Here is an 18,591-nt window from a genome sequence, read left to right on the forward strand (position 1 = left end):
CTGAAAGGGAGAAGATGAAAAACCAAAGTCCCCACTCTCTCCCCTAACCCATCCCTTCCTTCCACCCTCAATCTTTTAAGAGGAAGTACACATTTAAAATAATCACTCCAGAATTTTCCTAAAGGGATATACAGGCACATGGAAAGTGTGTGTGTGTGTGCACGCACGCGTGTGTGATGTGTTTTCATTTTAAAGGATGGATTCACACTTTGCAAACCATCCTGAGACACCTTCTTCTCATCTTTACATGCATCTTTGATGTCTTTCCACATGACTCTGTTTCTATGGTCCTGCTTGCTCAGCGCTGTATGAACAAGGGCATGGACGGAACAAAGTTCTCTAGTGTCAGCATCAGGCTGCAGGGAGCATCCCTGGAGACTGCCCATGCCCATGGGAGAGCGTGTCTCCACAGCTGAATCCTCCAACACAATTTTACTTTCTACAGATATGGCCAAGTGTGCTGACTGATGTTCATGTCCACCAACGGCCCATCAAGTGCCTACAAGCCACAGCCAAAAAGCCAGGCGCTGGCCTTTACCTCACAGCCTGGAGAGTCCAATGCAGACTCTCTAAATGACAGGAGTGGTCTGCAGCAGGCCATCTTCAGGTTGAGGAGCTCAAATCCCTGGTCCTGCATGTCTCCTAAGCAGGTAGGCAGGGCTGCAGCCACGGTCTCAGCCCTGGGCTCTGTCACCAGAATGGACAGAGGCCCAGGGCCAGAATTGAGTCATAACTCAGAAATCGGTGGAGGCAGGCTGGCCACCCCCAGAGAACCACATGGGCCATTCTAGTACAGAGGCTACCCAGGACTGACCATGGTCCTGAGACTGGAAAATATAAAATACTGTGAACTCAACTGCTGCCAACATGTCCAAGCTCAGGGCTAGCCACACAGGTATCCTAGGACCATGAGTATGGTGCTGGGCAGGTTTGGCTAGACTAGATGGAGGTCCACTCTCCCGAGCCTCACCCAGTGGGACAGTGTGACCTGGCTGTGGGCCTCATCTCCCAGGACCATCCCCAGCCCTGGGTCTCCTGGGATGGTAAGAGCTGTGTCCAGTATGGCTTGAAATAAACATATGATGATGGGAAGTGGTGTCTCCACACTTAGCAAGCATTTGGGATTATTCCCCAAACTTTGTTTTCCAATCTGCTTTCTCCTTTTTGCCCTCCCCCGTCCTCCCTCCCTCCCTCCTTCTTTCTCTTTTAAAACACGTTTGTTGGCCTGTGTTTGGGGTCTAGAGCAGGTCAATCTGTCCTTTTTCCTCCCCAAGAATATCAACATAGACTGTATCCTTTCCAAGTCGTTTTTAGGTGTAACAGGAAAACTCGTTTTATCTTGGAGACTTTTCTATGCAGGCACATTTGGATAATCTCTAAGCATTGAAGTGAGACTCTGACTCCAAGTCCATCTTGGCCTCTCCTTTGGCAGCGCAGCCTTCTTCCTCGCCCACCATCCCAAGGACTCCTTGGCTTTGCTACCCAGCAAAGCCTGGACTCCCCGTCTAGGTATATCACCAGTTCTCACCTGAAACTTGGGACATGTCTTGACCCTCATCAGCGTCCATGGTCCTTGGATTATCTGAGAAAACAGAGGAAGCTATTTTAGTTGAAAGCAAATTACTCCCAAGATATGAGAGAGAAAGAGAGATAAAGAAGGCCCGAGCTATTTAACAACAAGGCTATCTACCAAGAATAATGCATTTTCCTCTTCACACACTCTCTGGAGTATCAGACTGGCACAGACCTTGATCCTTTTAAAAACGGCATTACAAAGATTTATAAAAATATCATTACAAGCACAGGAGGACCAAATTTGTTATTTATTGTTAATTTCCTACTGCATAATAACCCAAAATGCAAACTGACTGCAACAAAATTAAGCAGAAAATTAAATGGCCCTGGGTCATTGTAGGCACAGAATTCATTCTCTTGGCTGATCCATAGTTATGTTCTTTCTAATTTACTGAGCATGCATCGATGAACCTTGAGTCAGCTTGGTGACACGCGTACAATCAGCAATCAAAAAACGAAGCAATTTGCTGAAGAATGTCTCATTTACCCAGGCAGGGCTGCATAGCTGAGCAGCCGCGGTGCTCCCCCCATCAATAATAAATACACCTCTAGCCTGGCAGATGGGCCGCGCCGCCGCTGGCTTTGTCCCCCACTCTTTCAGGCCCCTGCCTCCGACTCCTCCAGACTCTGACGCGGGGAGAAGGCAAGCCCACAGCGGCTGCCACAGCAGGCTCGGAGAGCGCCCAGACCTTGCTGAGTGGCTGACAGACAGCCGGCTCCTCGGAGCCGTGGGAAAAAAGAAAGCCAGCCTTTGGAGCTGCCCGCGGGTGGCGGCGGGGACCACTCTGCCTGTGGCCACCACGAGCACCCCGGGAAGGCCACGTGGGCCGGGCAGGAGGGCGGGGAGGGCTGCGTTTCCACTCAGGGCCCGGCCTCCACCTCTCAGGTCTCTCGGCCTGCCCCCTCCCCGGCACGGGCATCTGGCGGCTCCGAGGATAAGAAAGCTGGGGCCCAGCAGCAGGGGAGCGCCACGGAGTCTGCTCACTCATGCTCTGCCGGACGACCGCAAGTGCACCTTCCCCGACCAGCCACCAGAGCCCGTGTGTTGACTTGAAATCAGGTCGCTTCTTTCTGGGGGACCCCCTCTGTCCCTCCAGTTCAGATGTGTGAGTGTGAGCTTTCAGGCCTGTTTCCAGCAGATGCCTGCACTGTTATGGACACTCGGGCAGCCTGACCCACTCTGGGGTCTGAGCAGACGAGGTGTGTGCACGCGCGCGTGCACGTGTGTGTGTAAAAGCTATCATGGTGCCATTGGCATACATACTTTCAGGGTCAGTCATGCTGGTATTAGTCACAAAGAAGACATGGATGACCAGCCCTGGTTCTGGATGCAGATGGGTTTGCATCTCTTTCTGAAAGCCATGGCACTATTCTGGGTTGTGACATGAACTTCCAGGCCCAGTGTGGGCCTTAGGGGTACAGTTCATGACCAGAGGAGGGCAAAAGGCTCCATCGCCCGCATGTGTTTCAGCCCCAAGACTAAGGGTCCACCAACAAGCAAGGCAGACAAACCAGCCCGAGAAGCAAACATGAGAGCAGACTGCATGGACGCGCTCAGTCGCTTCAATCACGTCCCACTCTTTGTGACTTCGTGGACTGTTGCCCCCCCAGGCTCCTCTGTCCATGGGATTCTCTGGCCAAGAATACTAGACTGGGTTGCCATTTCCTTCTCCAGGGGATCTTCCTGATCCAGGGACTGAACCCAGGCCTCTCACGTTACAGGCAGACTCTTTACCAGGCTAGCGTTCAGTGTCGCCTAAAAGCAATGCGTTCAAAGTCTACAGGAGGGAAAAAAGGTAAAATACCTGCGATTCTTCTGAAACTGTCCAAACAATTCTATTAATAAAGAAATAAGACTCAAAGGAGAAAAACCTTTGCGTTTGCTCTGCAGCATTAATATGAGGTTCAAGTTTCTGAAGACAAATGTAGCATTTTATGGTGAAATATCACCAACTAGTTCTAAGGTATCCCTGGATTGATAGGGGAAATGTATGGTAGACAGACAGCTTCCCAGGTGGCTCAGTGGTAAAGATTCTGCCTGCCAATGCAGGAGGTGCAGGAGACATGGGTTCGACCCCTGGGTTGGGAAGATACTCTGGAAAGGGAAATGGCAACCTACTTCAGTATTCTTGCCTGGAAAATTCCTTGTACAGAGGAGCCTGGTGGACCCCAGTCCATGGGGTTGCTCAGACACGACCGAGCACGCACACACAGCAACACAGTGGACAGAACGCGAATCGTGCTGCAACAAATACTACCCTAAACTCCCAGTTTTTATCACGTTGACTTTGAACTTCTTTTTTCTATGCAAGTGATACATATTTTACAACTTTTTAAATAAAGGCCAGTAAATGCCCATAATCGAGTTGGTAAGACCTCCTGGAGGAGGGCACAGCAACCCACTCCAGTATTCTTGCCTGGAGAATCCCATGGACAGAGGAGCCTGGAGGGCTATAGTCTACGGGGTTGCAAAGACTTGGACGTGACTGAGTGACTAACACACTTTTCCACTACTTAAGACTACTACATTTTTGTGTGTGTGTGTGTATACACAGAGAACTTTTAGAAAAAGAGGACACTGAATGTACTGTAAACAAACTGTTGTAAAATATTTTCTTCATCTAATACTGTATGTAGCTTTTTAATTGACAAATGTGCATCGACATTCTCGTTTTAAAGTTCACGCACTGTTTGGTGGCAGCGATTGATTTCATCAACATCCGACTGTATTTTCAAGTAATTTCTGATTAAACGGAAAAAATGTTTCCTAAAGCCCAGCTAGCTGATGGGTCCCCAGCCCAGCGCTGCCAGGGAAGGCAGCTTCCAGCTGTGGCAAGGACCCTCCAGGTTTCTTGTTGGGCAGATCTATCCACACCGCACCAGTCCGTTCAGGTGGGGAGATGTGAGGACAGGTCACAAAGCAGCAAGAGGATGCTCTGGGCCTGCGGCTGAGGCCAGACCCGGCTCTGGTGGGTGGGCACCTGTGCCCATGTGTTCTGAAGGGGCAGAGTGTGGGCACCTCCCTGAACCCAGCCCTGCCTTGGCGCCCACTGGCAGTGGACAGTGGGTGCGGTAGAGAGCAGACCCCGAGAGCAGAGGACCCAGGATCTGAGTTGCAGGCCTGTCTCCATTTTGCCTGAATGCCTTCACGGAGCTCCGTTAGCTCATCGGCCTCACATAGCCTTCCAAGCAGCTCCTCAACCAAGCCTACATGGACCCCGTCAGCTGGCCTGTGGTTCGCACCAGGGCCAGGGCTGTACCTGGGGGTCCCCTTTGCTTGGACGAATGCTCAGTTGTCACCATCATTTTGAAATTCCTAAGAATTAGGGCACAGTCCATGGCAGTCCTGTGATTCCATGGCTTGTCTTTCTGACATCACGAGGTGGGGAGTGGGGTAGTTTGACAATTTCCCTCAAACTTCCTCAAGGTCTAAATTTGCATCTCTTGGGACTAAAAAGTAATGAGGTGTTTTGTTTATTTTTTTGGTAAAGGTGACTTTGCTCTTATGCAAAGACCAAGAAATAATCTGACAATGGAAAACTATCTGAAGGAGAGGAAATACCAGCCCCCACCCCAAGACCTAGTTGCCAAGGGGGGCTCAGGAGGCTGTCAAAGGGAACAGTGAAAAAACCCCACCCCCGGGAACACCAGCCAGGCTCTGTTTCTTTTCAGACATGTGGAAGCAGTGCCCAGTGTGTGGAGTGGAAAAGGGATTCAGGCCTGCTCTGATCTCAGTACAAAAGCTGGCAGTCAGGAAGAAGCGTTCATACCCAGAATGTCTTAACCCCGCATTTTCACAAACCTGCACCTAAACCCAAACCAAGAACTGCAGGCCTGTCCAGGGAGACACCAGAGGGAACACTTCTTTCACAGGAGCGCTGCCATTTTCTGCTCTGTATGGGACCCCCAGGGATCCGAGGCTGCAGCTCACATAGAAATGAGAGAACACAGCAGGTTCAATAAATACCTGCCACCGGGTGGTTCTACAGACATGAATGCTTTTATAGTGTCTCTGGAGCGTGCAGTGCTGAATCTCGCACACGGGGAAACAGATGCAGAGATAAAGGACAGCCAGCGTGACAGGGCGGTCAAGGGCCGTCCCTCCAGGAGGCAGAGCAGGAGTCAGGATCCTCACTCGCCCTACTGCTGCTGGGATGGGGTCCCTAAGCCAGGAGCCCCATCTCCCCCCAAACCGCCACCCTCTCTGAAGTTGGCACGGGACAAGTCTGGAGAACGGGGGACAGTGGGGACCACACACAGAGGCTCACAGCACCTCTGCCCCCACGCGCCCTGGGCCAGGAGAGCTGGAGCCTCCCAGGGGACGGTGAAACCTTCGGCAAGCCCCCTCCTCGACCTCAGCTGCCTTTCGTCCTCCCCGCCCACGGGAGCTGGAGCCTGGCTGCCTCCGAGGACAAGCAACCAACAGCCCTGGGCAGTTGTGGCTTCTGGGCACGTCTCCAGGACAAGTGGCCCATTCCTACCCGCCCGAGAGCAAGCAGCCCGAACCACGGCGCAGCCAGAGCCAGGGACCCTGCGGGGGCTGCTGCTCCAGGGAAAGGCCAGGATGGTCCCCAGGCCCTCTTAGCCTCCTCATACCCCCTCTCTTCTTTTCTCTCTGATGGAAAACTCTCCTCGTAGCATTTGCTCTGAGACTTTCCCACAATCCAAGAAAGGTGAGTCTGGATTAATGAAGTCAGGAGTAAAAGCCAGATGCTTGTCAAGAACCCCAACTTGGTGACTTCCCAAACCACCCCAATTAAGGGCTGTTAAAGAGTTTAGTACATAGCCCGCCAAACAAGCCGCGATGGATCACAGACAGTCCCTCAAAGTCAGCCCCTTTGCTGGTAGCACACAGTTCTTCTACAAACTTTTAAAAAGACCATTCCTTGGGGTTTAAACAGCATACATCATTTTTTCTTTTTTTGAGTTTCTGTCCATTTCTTGAGTACCTTATACAAGGCCAGAAAGAGAAGGGAAAGGAAAGGACGTTGGCGTCAACCAGCCTTCTTGAAGTAATTGCCACGTGCCTGGCATTTAACTGCCAACCCCTACAGGCGTGGACATCAACGACCTTCTGCTCTGTTCCATCCGAGCGCCCTGCAGAATGTCCAGGGCAGATCTGGTATTCAACCCCCACCTGCTGTGTGTGCATCTTTAATCCTTACATCTAAACTGTACTCTTCTGGTACAGGATCCACATTATTCTATTTTATAGATGAGAAAACCAAGACTAAGAAAGAAATGTCCTGCCCAAGGTCACGCATCTAAACAGACAACAGAGCTGCGATGTGAGCCCAGGACCACTCGGGCAGTGGTCCCCAATATTAAAAGTACAAATGGACCAGAAACGGGTGTTACCCGTATCGTCACAGAAAGTAAGCAAGCTCTTTGTAATACTTTGCAATTAAGGCAAACTCCGTGACAAAACTTCCACAATACAGTTAAATTCTGGTTATTTGGTCAAATGGATGCTACTGATTATTTTCCTCCCTGATGAGTAAGGTTGCACTAGAGATACCTTTGGGGTTATTTCCTTACATTTTAAACAATACTTATTTTGAAGGGGGAAACAGGCCAAACCTATAGTCTATTTAAAATGCGTTAGGTCACAGACCTCTTTAATAACATTGATTCTTCCTGCTGAGAGAAAGTCTTTTCATCTTCAGGCTGGTAGATTTTATTTTTGAAAATCTACCCTATTGCTGTGAATTACACCATATCTTAAAAAAGGAAATGTTCCATGAGAAAGCAAAGGCAATATGCAGGGTCTTTGTGTCTGATTCCGGAGACCTTAGAGGTTTTCCTAACAACTTGACAAAACAGGTTGGGAGAAGCTAACAACTTCAGAGTCCTCTTATTTCATTTCTGAGTCTTTTCATTTTTTCAAAATTAGCTGCCAATCTACACGTTTTCATGATTATTCCACAGAGATTAGGGCTGGCGCAAATAACAATGAAAAACAAGATTTAAACAGGATGGCAGGGAATACAATTTGGCTTTCACACCCTCCCCCCATATTTAACTGAGCCATTCACACACACACACACACACACACACACACACACACAGGCACACTTTTTTTTTTTTTAAACTGAGCCACAGAGAACTCTTCCTCCAGCGGTTTGTTCTACTGTGAACCTGCTTTTTGAGGGCAAATTAGCTCCCATGTGCAATTCTGTCCTCACATTTTTTTTTTTTTTTTTTTTGCTAGGGGCAGGAACTGATATGCAAAAGAGGAAGGGTCAGGGGGAACTCAGGAAGCCTTTTCAAAATACAGCTGAAAATCCTGCTGTCTGAAAACCTTCTCAGTGAGGAAGGATTGAATACAGAACGAAAAGAACCATGAGACTGTAAAAGCCATCACGGAGCCACCTGTCTAGAAGTGAGGCAAAGAACAAAGATGTGAGATGTTAGAGATCAGAAAATAACGGAGCAAATTGAGCTGGAGACGGTCTGTGCTTTCACAACAGCTCCAGGGCTGGGCTTCCAGTGGCCCAGGAAAGGTCCCCACACTGCGTGCCTGTCGAGTGTCTGGGCCCGCTCATGTGCCCCACTGTATACTGGCTCGCAAACCGCTAACAGGAACTGCTGTTTATTCAGCAGCCCTGGAGAGGCAGACACTCAGAATTTACATATGCTTTTAGAGGACTTTTCCTGATGCTGGCCCTCATCAGAGGCCATTTCCTAAGTAGCTTCCTCAAATATAAATGGCCTTTTACACTTCATCACTTAAGTAAAAAGTCTAAGTTTAGAATCATTTTCCTCTACCCTCTTCCCGATTTTAGAAGCCTTCATGCTTGGCCAGCAACTGTGCAACAAAAGTGACACCTCTGTCTTTAAAAAAAAAAAAAAGCAGGAACTGGCCCCAAATAATGATTTACAGGGATATTCTCAGAAGTGCTGACCTCCTAACATCATGAAGTGAAGAGACAGGGAGAACTTTTGTGTTCCTATTAGTTTCAAAGATTTTTTTCTCATTTTTTATAAAACAGATAAACACAAAGTTACTGATAACTAAGTTACTGTAACATAATTTACAGATAAACACAAATCTGAACACAGTTTTTCACTCAGCAAGGTAAGATGCTGGCATCAAGAATACATATAATATCTCCTCCTGCCTTCTTAGTAGTGAAGCTATCTTAACATACCAGTATCACTTTATGTGGAGGTGAAAAATTCAAACTTAATACTATACATGGTAGAAAAATCCACTTATACACCTATAAAGAAAAGAAAGAAAGAAAGAAAGTGAGGTCGCTCAGTCGTGTCCGACTCTTTGCGACCCTGTAGACAGTAGCCTACCCGGATCCTCCATTCATCGGATTTTCCAGGCAAGAATCCTGGAGTGGGTTGGCATTTCCTTCTCCAGGGGATCTTCCCAACCCAGGGATCAAACCGAGGTCTCCCGCATTGTAGGCAGACGCTTTACTGTCTGAACCATCAGGGAAGCCCTACAGCACTCCCCAAGATATACCTGTCATACTGAGGTTTCTACAAATGCCTCTGGACTTCTTTGTAAAGCTATATGTTATTTAGACCCAGGGAAATAAAATTATTCTAATTCCCCAGGAGGATCTGGTGTTTACAGTCTAGACATATCTATTTATCAACAACTGAAAAGCTGTTTTTTATTTTCCTATTGAGGACACCATCCCAGTGTTGTACAATCTTTTTTTTCCTTTTTTTATTTTTTGGTTTTATTTAGAAAAGTCTCTCCTGCCGAACTGGTGGGGAGACAGACTAGAGCTACAAATCTAGAGGCAAACAGAGACAGAAAATGTATTCTAACGCAGCCTTACAGGGTGGTGGCTCCAGAGAGGAATGGGTGTGAACATCGATGGTTGACTCTCTGTGTTAAGGCCACGTGGTTTCTAAGCTACTGGAAAATTCTCCCTGAAGGACTTGCATTCTGAGCTCAGTTCTGTTCACAACATTCCCAAATTATCAGTTGTAATGATTAAGATTATCAGCAGCAATGAGTTAAAATGAAGTAATTTTCTTACAAAGATTCTTTAAAAAATCATCTCTATCCACATTTCAAAACCATGTTCAGAGTACAAAGAATGCAAAATAAAAAATCTGGCTCCCTAAATCATAGTGACTTCAGTACTCTTTGGGAATTTACTTTGGTTTCCCAACCTAAAATGGGTTGGCTGAAGTTGAGTTCAGCCATGTCTGAGAAGGGATAAAGGAATACAAATGTATCAGATTTGGCAAAAGTGATTGCTATGGACAGTAAATATGATAATAACTGAAAAGAATACCACTTGCTATTCTGAATAGGCTCTTTAGTTGGACCAAATTAGCAAAAAAAGTTCTAGATTTCCATAGTATTTGATGATGGACAGGCAGCTTAGATGTCCTATAACCCAACATAGGATTCCAAGGACAAAATGCCCCACAGCATTATGGCCCATGCGTAACAAAGTCCATATGTACATGCGCCCCAGCGGGTATCAGGCCAACCAGGACTGCCTGTCATCAACAACCTTTAGCCCACAATGTCCTCATGCAAACCCAGGGGGTGTGTGGGTGTCGTGAGCAGAACCTCACAGAGGCTTACAACTTCCTCGTTTTCGACCTACAAAAATCAGCACATCTTTATTTATAATCAGGCAGAAAATGTTCACATCCATCAGAGAACCAAGTATAGGAAAACTCTTAACACTACAGTCAGATTTTTCTGCAGCCCTTAAATGAGCTTATTTTCAATGTTCCCCCTACCCCCAGTAAATTACCTTTCTTTTACAAAAACCTGTCTGCTCTATATTAAACTGAAAAGTCTTGAAATTCAGGTTAAACATACACAACTCCAGAAAAAAGTGAGAAAACACAGGTAGAAACGCATTAGAAATTCCCAAATCATTTTTAAATGGTAATTAATTGCCTTATCTCTTAACAACCTGCAATAATTAGCAGTATGATTTTTAATTTATTGAAGTAGGATACACAATTTATCAATGTTTTCACTGTGGATCTCTCTGAATATCACTTTAATTTTCTGCCCGACACAAAACTCAGCACAAGGAGGAAGAAAAGGTCACTTTTTCAGGCTCAGAGTGGGGCTCGCGCCAGGGGGTTGCTGGCTCTTTCCAGTTTCCATTAAAGCACTGGAGTTCATCAGAGTGCTTCCAAAGTCAGTTTATAAAAGATCAATCCCTCATTTTCATTTCTCCTAAAGATTCTACATTAAACATTTTCTCCATTCGGACTAAAGAGGTATCTTACATGCTATTCATTTGCTCCAAGTGCGCCAGTGAAAATCTGATGTAACAATCAAAATTTACCAAAAGCCGATGAATGTGTATTCACCCTAGAACTCCTAGCTTTAAAAGAGGGCTCTAAACCAAACCATACTGTTCAGTTTTAGCCAGCTTCAAACTACCCAAAAAAGCTTTAGAGTGTCATTTTAGCATGTGAGCTCAATAATGGAGGCTAGAAGTCTATTTCAATAGGTGTAAGGTTGTTTACAAATTCTTTATGTAGTTCATAGTTGTTTCTGCAAATACCACACATGAGAGACAGTGACAGAGGCACAGAGGAAGGAGGGAGACAAGGAAAGCAGGAGCCTAAGGAACAGCGCTGGGACCCCCGCACACTGCACCCGCCCTCCACGCCCCCCAGAAGACCCGCACCAACTGCATGTCCAACCGAGCTAACTTTTGGTGCGAACGCGGCAGGAAGAGAGTCAGATTTCCTTCAGCAGTGACTTGATTGCTGAAGAAAAACGAACCATTGCACACTTGAATGAGAAAAGATGAAGGAGGCGCTTTCCCACTAATTAGGACCCATTTTCAGCAATTCGTTAAGCCGTGGCCCTGCTCCCTGAGCCATCAGGCGGTGGAGCAGGGGACCCCGAAAGCAGAGAGAGCACATGGAAGGTAATGAGACTCTCCATCACCCAAGACAGTCAGCGGGGAGCCGGCAGGGGCTGGCGCACAGACCACCCCGGGCAGGGAGGAGAGTGCACCCTTGGAGTGCCCATCTGTGCAGAGCAGCAAAGAAGCCAGTGACCTCACCCAGAAGCCTGTGTCCCCCGGAGACCCGGGGGGCGGGCCTCACCCCCAATCCTACCTTGGAGGCCTGGGGCCTTCGGAGCCCCTGGACTCAGCCACCTGGAAGGGACCCTGCCAGCTCCTTCGCCACCACCCTCCTCGCCTCCCACTGGGGCGGAGAGGAAGGTGGACCCATTTGCCAAATATGCAAAAAAGGAGGGAAGATGGTTTTCTCTCAGGAAAACACGGGCAGGAAGGGAGCCCGTGCTTCCTGTCCCGACCAACATGGGTTCAGAGATTATTAGGACGTCTGACTTGGCGGGCTTGAGGTAGGTGGGAGAGGGACCTCTTTGAGTCACCAGGCATGATGGGCTCCCCATCAGAGGCAGAGACACTTAGCCCAGAGAAGAGAGACATGGACAGGCTGTGGCAGGAAGGCAAGGGGCCCCCAGGCCTGGGACTTGGAGTTTTTGCCGTTTTTCATGGTTCGTCCCCAGGCAGGTCATGGGAGGCACCCAAAGCATCCACGCACCTGTTCATCACAGCAAAACAAGAGAAGGAAAAAAGGCTGGAAGGAAGGGGTGAGGCCATTTGCTGCAGAGAAGGCTGGGCTGCCTCCCCACCAGGCCCTCCTCAGCAGTGAACCGCCTACACACCACTCATCCAGGACAAACCAAAACAGGGTGGGCCCTGCCCACCTCTCCACTCCAGGGCACTCTGCAAAGCTCTTTTTGTTTGCTCTGTTTCACTTGTAGTAATGCAGCATTTTACTTTTAAATGTTTCATAATGTCTGACAAATATTTGTTAGAATCTCATCAAATGTTTCAAAACAGTGTCAAACACAAACTACTAGAGCAACAACACTGTGAATGGAAGGAGCTGCAGAAAGATAACCTACGGTGTGGCGTCATTTATTAAACTGCAAGAACAACAACATGCCTAGGTTTCTATGGGAAAAAAAACAAAAAACAGTGTGGGCATCTGGTCCACCCCACAGTAAAATCAGCTCGGTTGCTGTTGCTTGAGTCTGGTTTGGGGCGGCCCACGTCCCTGATGAACTCCATTCCTGTCTCATTCCTTATCTGGATTTTAAGTGTGTGTGTGTGTGTGTGTGTGTGTGTGTGTGTGTGTGTGTGTGTAAAGCCTATGCTCTGAAACACAATCTGCCCAAGGTCTGGATCACATGTGTGCACATGTGCCTTTTCTAAGCGAAACCAAAATGATTGGACTCAAAGTGTTGACCTGATCAACGGTTCTCCCCTTGTCAGCCACAAAGGATGGGTCACTTGTCGCTTTTACATTTTGTGTTTTCTCCCATGAGATGAACTATGCTACACACACGCCTGAGGGTTCTTCAGACACAAATAGACGGACACCAGGCAGGGACTACCCATAACCATCAGGGCCGGAGGGGCAGCATCTCACAGCCAGAGGCAAGCCTCACACAGTACACAAGCACCCGAAAACGCACGTAGAAATAGCAGAAATTAACACAGCATTGTAAATCAACTATATTTCAATAAAATTTAAAAAATAGTATTTTTAAAAAAGAAATAGCAAAGGCTGCCAGTTAACCCAAACAGCTGCTCCCTGTGAACTGGATTCACTGACATAAGTGCCCATTCAAATAAGAAAACAAAACCAAGAGTTACCTTGTAGTGAAATTATTTCACAGTTACAAAGATCAGAGGAGGGAAAAGGAATCAAAAACACTTCTGAATGCTGCTGCCCTTGACCAGTTCTGGGTTAACTGCAAGTATGTTAGGCAGACACCCAAAGAACTAGCATCATTTATGCCTACACTCACCATTCCAAGGAGGAAAATCTGTTCTGTTTTAGTAAAAGGTAAAAATCAAACCAACAAGCCAACCAAGCCAAAAAGGAGGGTCTTTTGTCACTCAGGTCAGGTGTGTTTGATTGTTAAAACCCTTTCCCCCCGCCCCGTGTCCCCCCATGCTGTGTGCACGCTGTGTGTCTGTGTGCATACTATCACATAATGTCTTTATTTCCTGTATCTATTAATACACATGTAACCGTGAAGGATACACACAACACGTGTACGGGTGGCGTGGCAGCGTTTCTTAGCAATGACATGTAGTAGCCAGCGTATATATACATCAGGTTCTCTTAAACTTCCAGAGTTTGACATTTATGTTGACAGTAGGCTTCTACACTGACCGAACATGACACACACATCCAAGCCAAGGGGAAAAGCTCCTCAAACCATAGAACCACAATCCTCAGACTCGAAGGCTCCAGTGAGAAAGATGCAGTGGCCCTATCAGTACTGGCTGCAGGCCTCTTGGCCAGGAAATTGGCTGTGATCTTAATTTTCAACAAGGGAAACGGCTGCAAGGAAACCACCAGTTACCTCCTCTCCGGAGACTTTAGAAAAACTTCTCGAAAGACCCAAATGTAACACACACACACTTGGAATCATGGACCTTCGATTCCCGTGACACCGTGATGATGGGCTGTAATTGTCACGATGCTCCTGAATTTTGGAGGATATGTCGTTTTTCAAGATGCAGCACTTTAATTAAAATACTGATGAATTACAGAAGCACGGTGGAGTTTCTGAAACTCCTGCCTTCAACTATCACCATGAAATGGGGATGGGAGGTAGGGCAGAGAGGGGAAGAAAACCAGACCGTTTAACTCAGTTACATCTTTTGGTTTTCAGCTCTGGGGACTTTGAGGCTGGGAAATACATTTTTTCCCAGGTAAAAAAAGATATAAACATGTATGATCATGGGAAGTTTTGAAATTGAATACACTACATCAAACCCAAACTGTACAGAATTTTTAAATGCCACCTCATTATGTATATCTGTGCACACAAATTATTTTTTTTTAACACATTCTGTATAATCCTGAATGTAGGCAAGTCGTTTTCTGGTCAGAGATATTTACGACTACTTAATTTTTAAGCCACGGATATAATAATCTAATTTCTCACTGAAACAATTCCAACACATACAATATACATATACATTATACTTGAATTGTTCCTTTTAAAATCCCACATAAAAGATGAGTCCAAATAACCTCATCAAATAAACATCTTCCAACAAAGCAATGAACCCAAGAGGCTTGGACCTTTCCTGTATGCTTCACTCTCCTCTCAACTCAGAACCAAAGTGAACCAAGTCTTAAAATCACTTAAATTTCCATGAAAGTTTAAATGTTATGCATATTAAATATTTTAAGCTTCCTTTAAAAAAAAATAAACTTTCAACAGAAGTTGATCTTATGGGTAAGGAAACATTTCTTCAACACCAGTGTGTCTTTCCAAGTTTAAAACAAGGTACCTCTAACCTGAACTACCCCTTGGGGAGCAGGGTGGGGAATTCTGAGTGTGGAAATTGAGGGTAGCACAGAGGTTTGACATTCACTCCGGGGGCTGCAGCCAGGGAGAAAGGAAACCGCATTTGAAAGCTACACTTGGAAGTGCCAGATCAGACACGCGAATCGAATCCTAACCCTTTTCACTTCTCCAGATGTCACACCCCGTGCCTCCAAATCAGAAGAAAAATTTTAAAAAGATCACACCTTCTGGAGATTCCTTAGGAATCACCAAGCATCCTAGTTTTTCAAACGTATTTCAAAGACAGTCGCAAGTAACCTGACACCTTTTGGCCGAGGGGTTTCCTAACCAGAGAGCCAAAACAGCACTCAGCAAAAGTACTAGCAACTTTTCAAACCGGAATAATTTCTATTCTGCAGAAAGCAAGTTCAGATTCAACCTAATTATTTTACAGAATAAGCAAAAAGCTCTCGCGTCAAAAATAAGAAAAGAAAGCTCGTTATGAATGACTTTATAAAGGCTGACTTCCGTGATCTCACTATAAAAGCGTGGATCTACTTAAACAAGATCACGTCCTCCCCCGGGGGACGGCGGGTCGGCTCACAGCGTCCCGCGGCCGGCCTGCCCCACACCTGCGGTCACAGCACGAAATGGCCACGGCTTTGACAAAAGTCAGCGCTCCCACTGTCCCCAGAAAGGAGAGGTGGACCCGAGCGAAACCAGGACTCACAAATGCGACCGCCTCCGTCTTTTACTTCTTTCCTTCTTTTCAAATCCAAGTTTTTCTACGGACATTCAATCTGAAAACACTCACGTGGATGTGTGCGTCGCACTTTGCAGGTCCAAGACTGATCCTCAAGCGCGAAGAGCAACCTCGGATCCGGGTTCGCCCGGTGGGCCCCCTTGTCGCGGCCAATCGTCCTGCCCCGGCTCGGCTGCGCTCCGCGGGGACCCAGGACCTTCGCCGCAGCGGTTGCCCGGGCGCGGGCCGCGCAGGCACTTGTTAGAGCGCCCGGCTTGCTCGGCTGCCCAGCTCTTCCCAGCTTTCTTTCACAATGACTTCCTGAAGTTGCTCACTCGCATTGTTCCCCATTTCTCCGCCGCGATCCCCACCCCCAGCCGGCCGCCACCCGGCTTTCGCGCTCGCGGCCGGTCTGCCCGTCCCGCGTGCACAGCGCCGCCCACGGGCTGCGCACCTGTGCCCCGCGCCGCGCCCCCGCGAGCCAGCGCTCAGTCACCTGCGGCCGCTTGCTCCGAGCGCCCGGGCCCGAGCGCGCGCCCGTTACCCGCGCTCCGCAAACTTTGTGGCTGCGCGCCACACCGGTCCCGGCGCGCCCTGCCCCGCCGCTGCCTCGCCCCGCGTGCACGCTCCGGCACCAAACGGGACAGAAGCGAGGAGGGGCGTGGCGCGAGCAGGACTAGGAGAGGGACTGAGACGGGGAGCGGGACTGGACGCGGAGCTCGGCACGGTGCGGGACTCCGAGCGGGACTTGGGAGAGGGATTCGGGTCCGGGCGCGGCGCCCCAGCCGCCCGTCGCTCGCTCACGCGGCGCCGTCCCGAGCGCAACTCCCGGGCAGCGTCCGCAAACTTTGGCGCCGCGCGGGGCTGGACCCTGCCCCGCCAGAACACAGGCGAACAGGGAAGCGGCAGGCACGGGCCGTACCTGCTGGCGCCGCCGCCCGCTGCATCCCGCTCGCCGGCACTGGGCCCGCTGGGCGCGCCGCCGCCACCCCGCGCGCTGCGCGCCCCGGCCCTCCCCGCGCCGCCGTGCTTCCTCATCCCACCGCTGCCCGGCAAGGCCAGAGGGTCCGCCACCGCGCCGCAGGACCCGCGCTTAACCCCTGGGGGTCCGGCGCGGATGGCGTGTGGGGGGCTGCCGGTCCTGGGGCGTCCTCCCGGGACCGGCAGCCTTGCGCCCCGGGCCGCCCGTCGGGGCACCCGCGTGCTCGCCCTACCCCGGGACTCGGAACCCAGTGAAGCACTTTTCCACTGCCCGCCCGGCTTCGCTTCCCTCCAGCTGGGCCCACTTGGCTCCCTGGTTCTGGCTGCGACCCCAGTTTATGAGTGCCCACCCGAGGGGGTGGGAAAAGTTGATCCTTCGCAAGTGAGGGGAAGGTGCGATTCATTTTCCCAGACAACCAATGGAATACTTCTCGCCTCTCTTCCCTCCCACCCGCTGGAGGCAGAAGTTAGGACCGCGCCTTCAGGCTTGGCCTGTGTGCACACGCGAGTGTGAAGAGGCGGCGGCGGTGGAGCGGGCACGGAAGGCAGACCTGTACCCCTGCTCCTCGTCTCTCTGCGCCTCAGCCTCGCCCTCCGAGGGCCCCGAAACGCGAGTGTGAGGCGCCGTGTGTCAATTCAAACAGGAATGGCAGCTCTGAGGCTCACCTCTGCGCCCCCCGCGAAGCATCCATCATTCTGATTAGTCAGCCCCCCACCCCCGACAGGAGCCTGGCGAGAGTGTTCAGCCTGAGTAGAAGAGTCATGAATCCAACAGATTCGTCCTGAGTGCCACCAACCCCTCCCCCAGGCGCCGCCTTAGGAACTGAGTGGCAAGAGTCAAGGTCTTGGCCCTTCAAGACTTGCGGGGACACAAAGCGAAGATAAATGCTGAAGCATCCCTAACAGCAGGAGAGACACACCCGATCCCTCCGTGGGAAGAGCAAGAAAGGGCGCTGCGGCCCCAAGAAAGGGGCCGGGCGGGCCTTCCAGGTGGGGCGAAGGGAATGTGCAGCTGAGCGAGGCCAGGGAAGGCTGAGGGGCATATAAGGAGGCTGCTGGTGGCAGGCTAGGGGCCCTGTTGACCACCTTGGCCTCTGCCATTCCTGGATGAAGTCTTTGAGCTACAAACAACTTCTACTGAACTCTTCCTCGACCACTTCAGCAAGAACACTGCTCAGTTCCTCCTGAAATTCCCCTGTGCTGAACGGAGCCAGTTAACTCCCTGCTTAAAGCCCAGGGGAGATGGGATTTAAAGCCCACCTTAATTCCTAGTCCTTCCCTTACCTGTATGACTTCCGGCAAGTTATTGAAACTCTGTGATTGTAGTCTTTTTTACGTGCAAGAGAAATCTACTTTATCCTAGAGAGTCCTTATCAAGATTAAATGAGACAATAAACGGTGCGGGGCCCCAGACATGATGCAGTGAAGGGGTCCTGACACACCTCCAGGTCTTGAATGAGTGTGGCACCCTTAGTCCTGCCCCCAGGCTCATCTCTTTAAACGTGTGCATGGTCCCCAGGAGTGTATGTAAGGACTGCCAGGCTCACCCTCATCCAACCAATGCAAAGCACGTCCTGAAGCAGTAGAGCATGAGGCTAGGAACCCAGATGGTTTGACCGTGTGTGATCTTGGCCCAGGTCCTCAACCTCTCAGAGCCTCAGTTTCCCCATCTATACATTGATGGTAATCATATACGCTACTTCCTGGAATTGTTGGTGGATAAAGCTCACTCTAGGACTTCCCTGTATTTCAAACAATAAAGAACCTGCCTGCGATTCAAGAGACCAGGGTTCGAACCCAGGGTTGGAAAGTTCCTCTGGAGAAAGGAATGGCAACCCACTCCAGTATTCTTGCCTGGAGAATCCCATGGACAGAGAAGCCTGGTGGGCCACAGTCCGTGGGGTCGCAGGGAGTGGGACACAACTGAGTGACTAACACACAAAGCTCACTCTATATGGAGGCTCTTGTCATATGCCTCGGCAGAGGA

General features: G+C 49.4%; 1 protein-coding gene across 6 annotated transcripts in view; it reads right to left on the bottom strand.

Moving 5' to 3' along the window:
• IKZF1 (IKAROS family zinc finger 1) overlaps positions 1–15,943 on the bottom strand; it is a 91,523-nt gene extending 75,580 nt beyond the window's left edge. For 5 of the 6 annotated variants that reach the window (XM_065939803.1, XM_065939802.1, XM_065939801.1 and 2 more), the window contains exons 1-2: positions 15,696–15,943; positions 1,529–1,582 (exon numbers count right to left, since the gene is read on the bottom strand). In XM_065939803.1, coding sequence (XP_065795875.1) covers positions 1,529–1,568 — 40 coding nt within the window. In that variant the 5' untranslated portion in view covers positions 1,569–1,582; positions 15,696–15,943. Of the gene's footprint in view, positions 1–1,528; positions 1,583–11,652; positions 11,677–15,695 lie in introns of those variants that run through there. The other variant, XM_065939799.1, reaches the window with a different exon arrangement.
• Between the last annotated feature and the right edge of the window lie 2,648 nt (positions 15,944–18,591).

Source organism: Muntiacus reevesi, chromosome 6 (assembly GCF_963930625.1).
Source record: "Muntiacus reevesi chromosome 6, mMunRee1.1, whole genome shotgun sequence".
Lineage (NCBI taxonomy): Eukaryota > Metazoa > Chordata > Mammalia > Artiodactyla > Cervidae > Muntiacus > Muntiacus reevesi.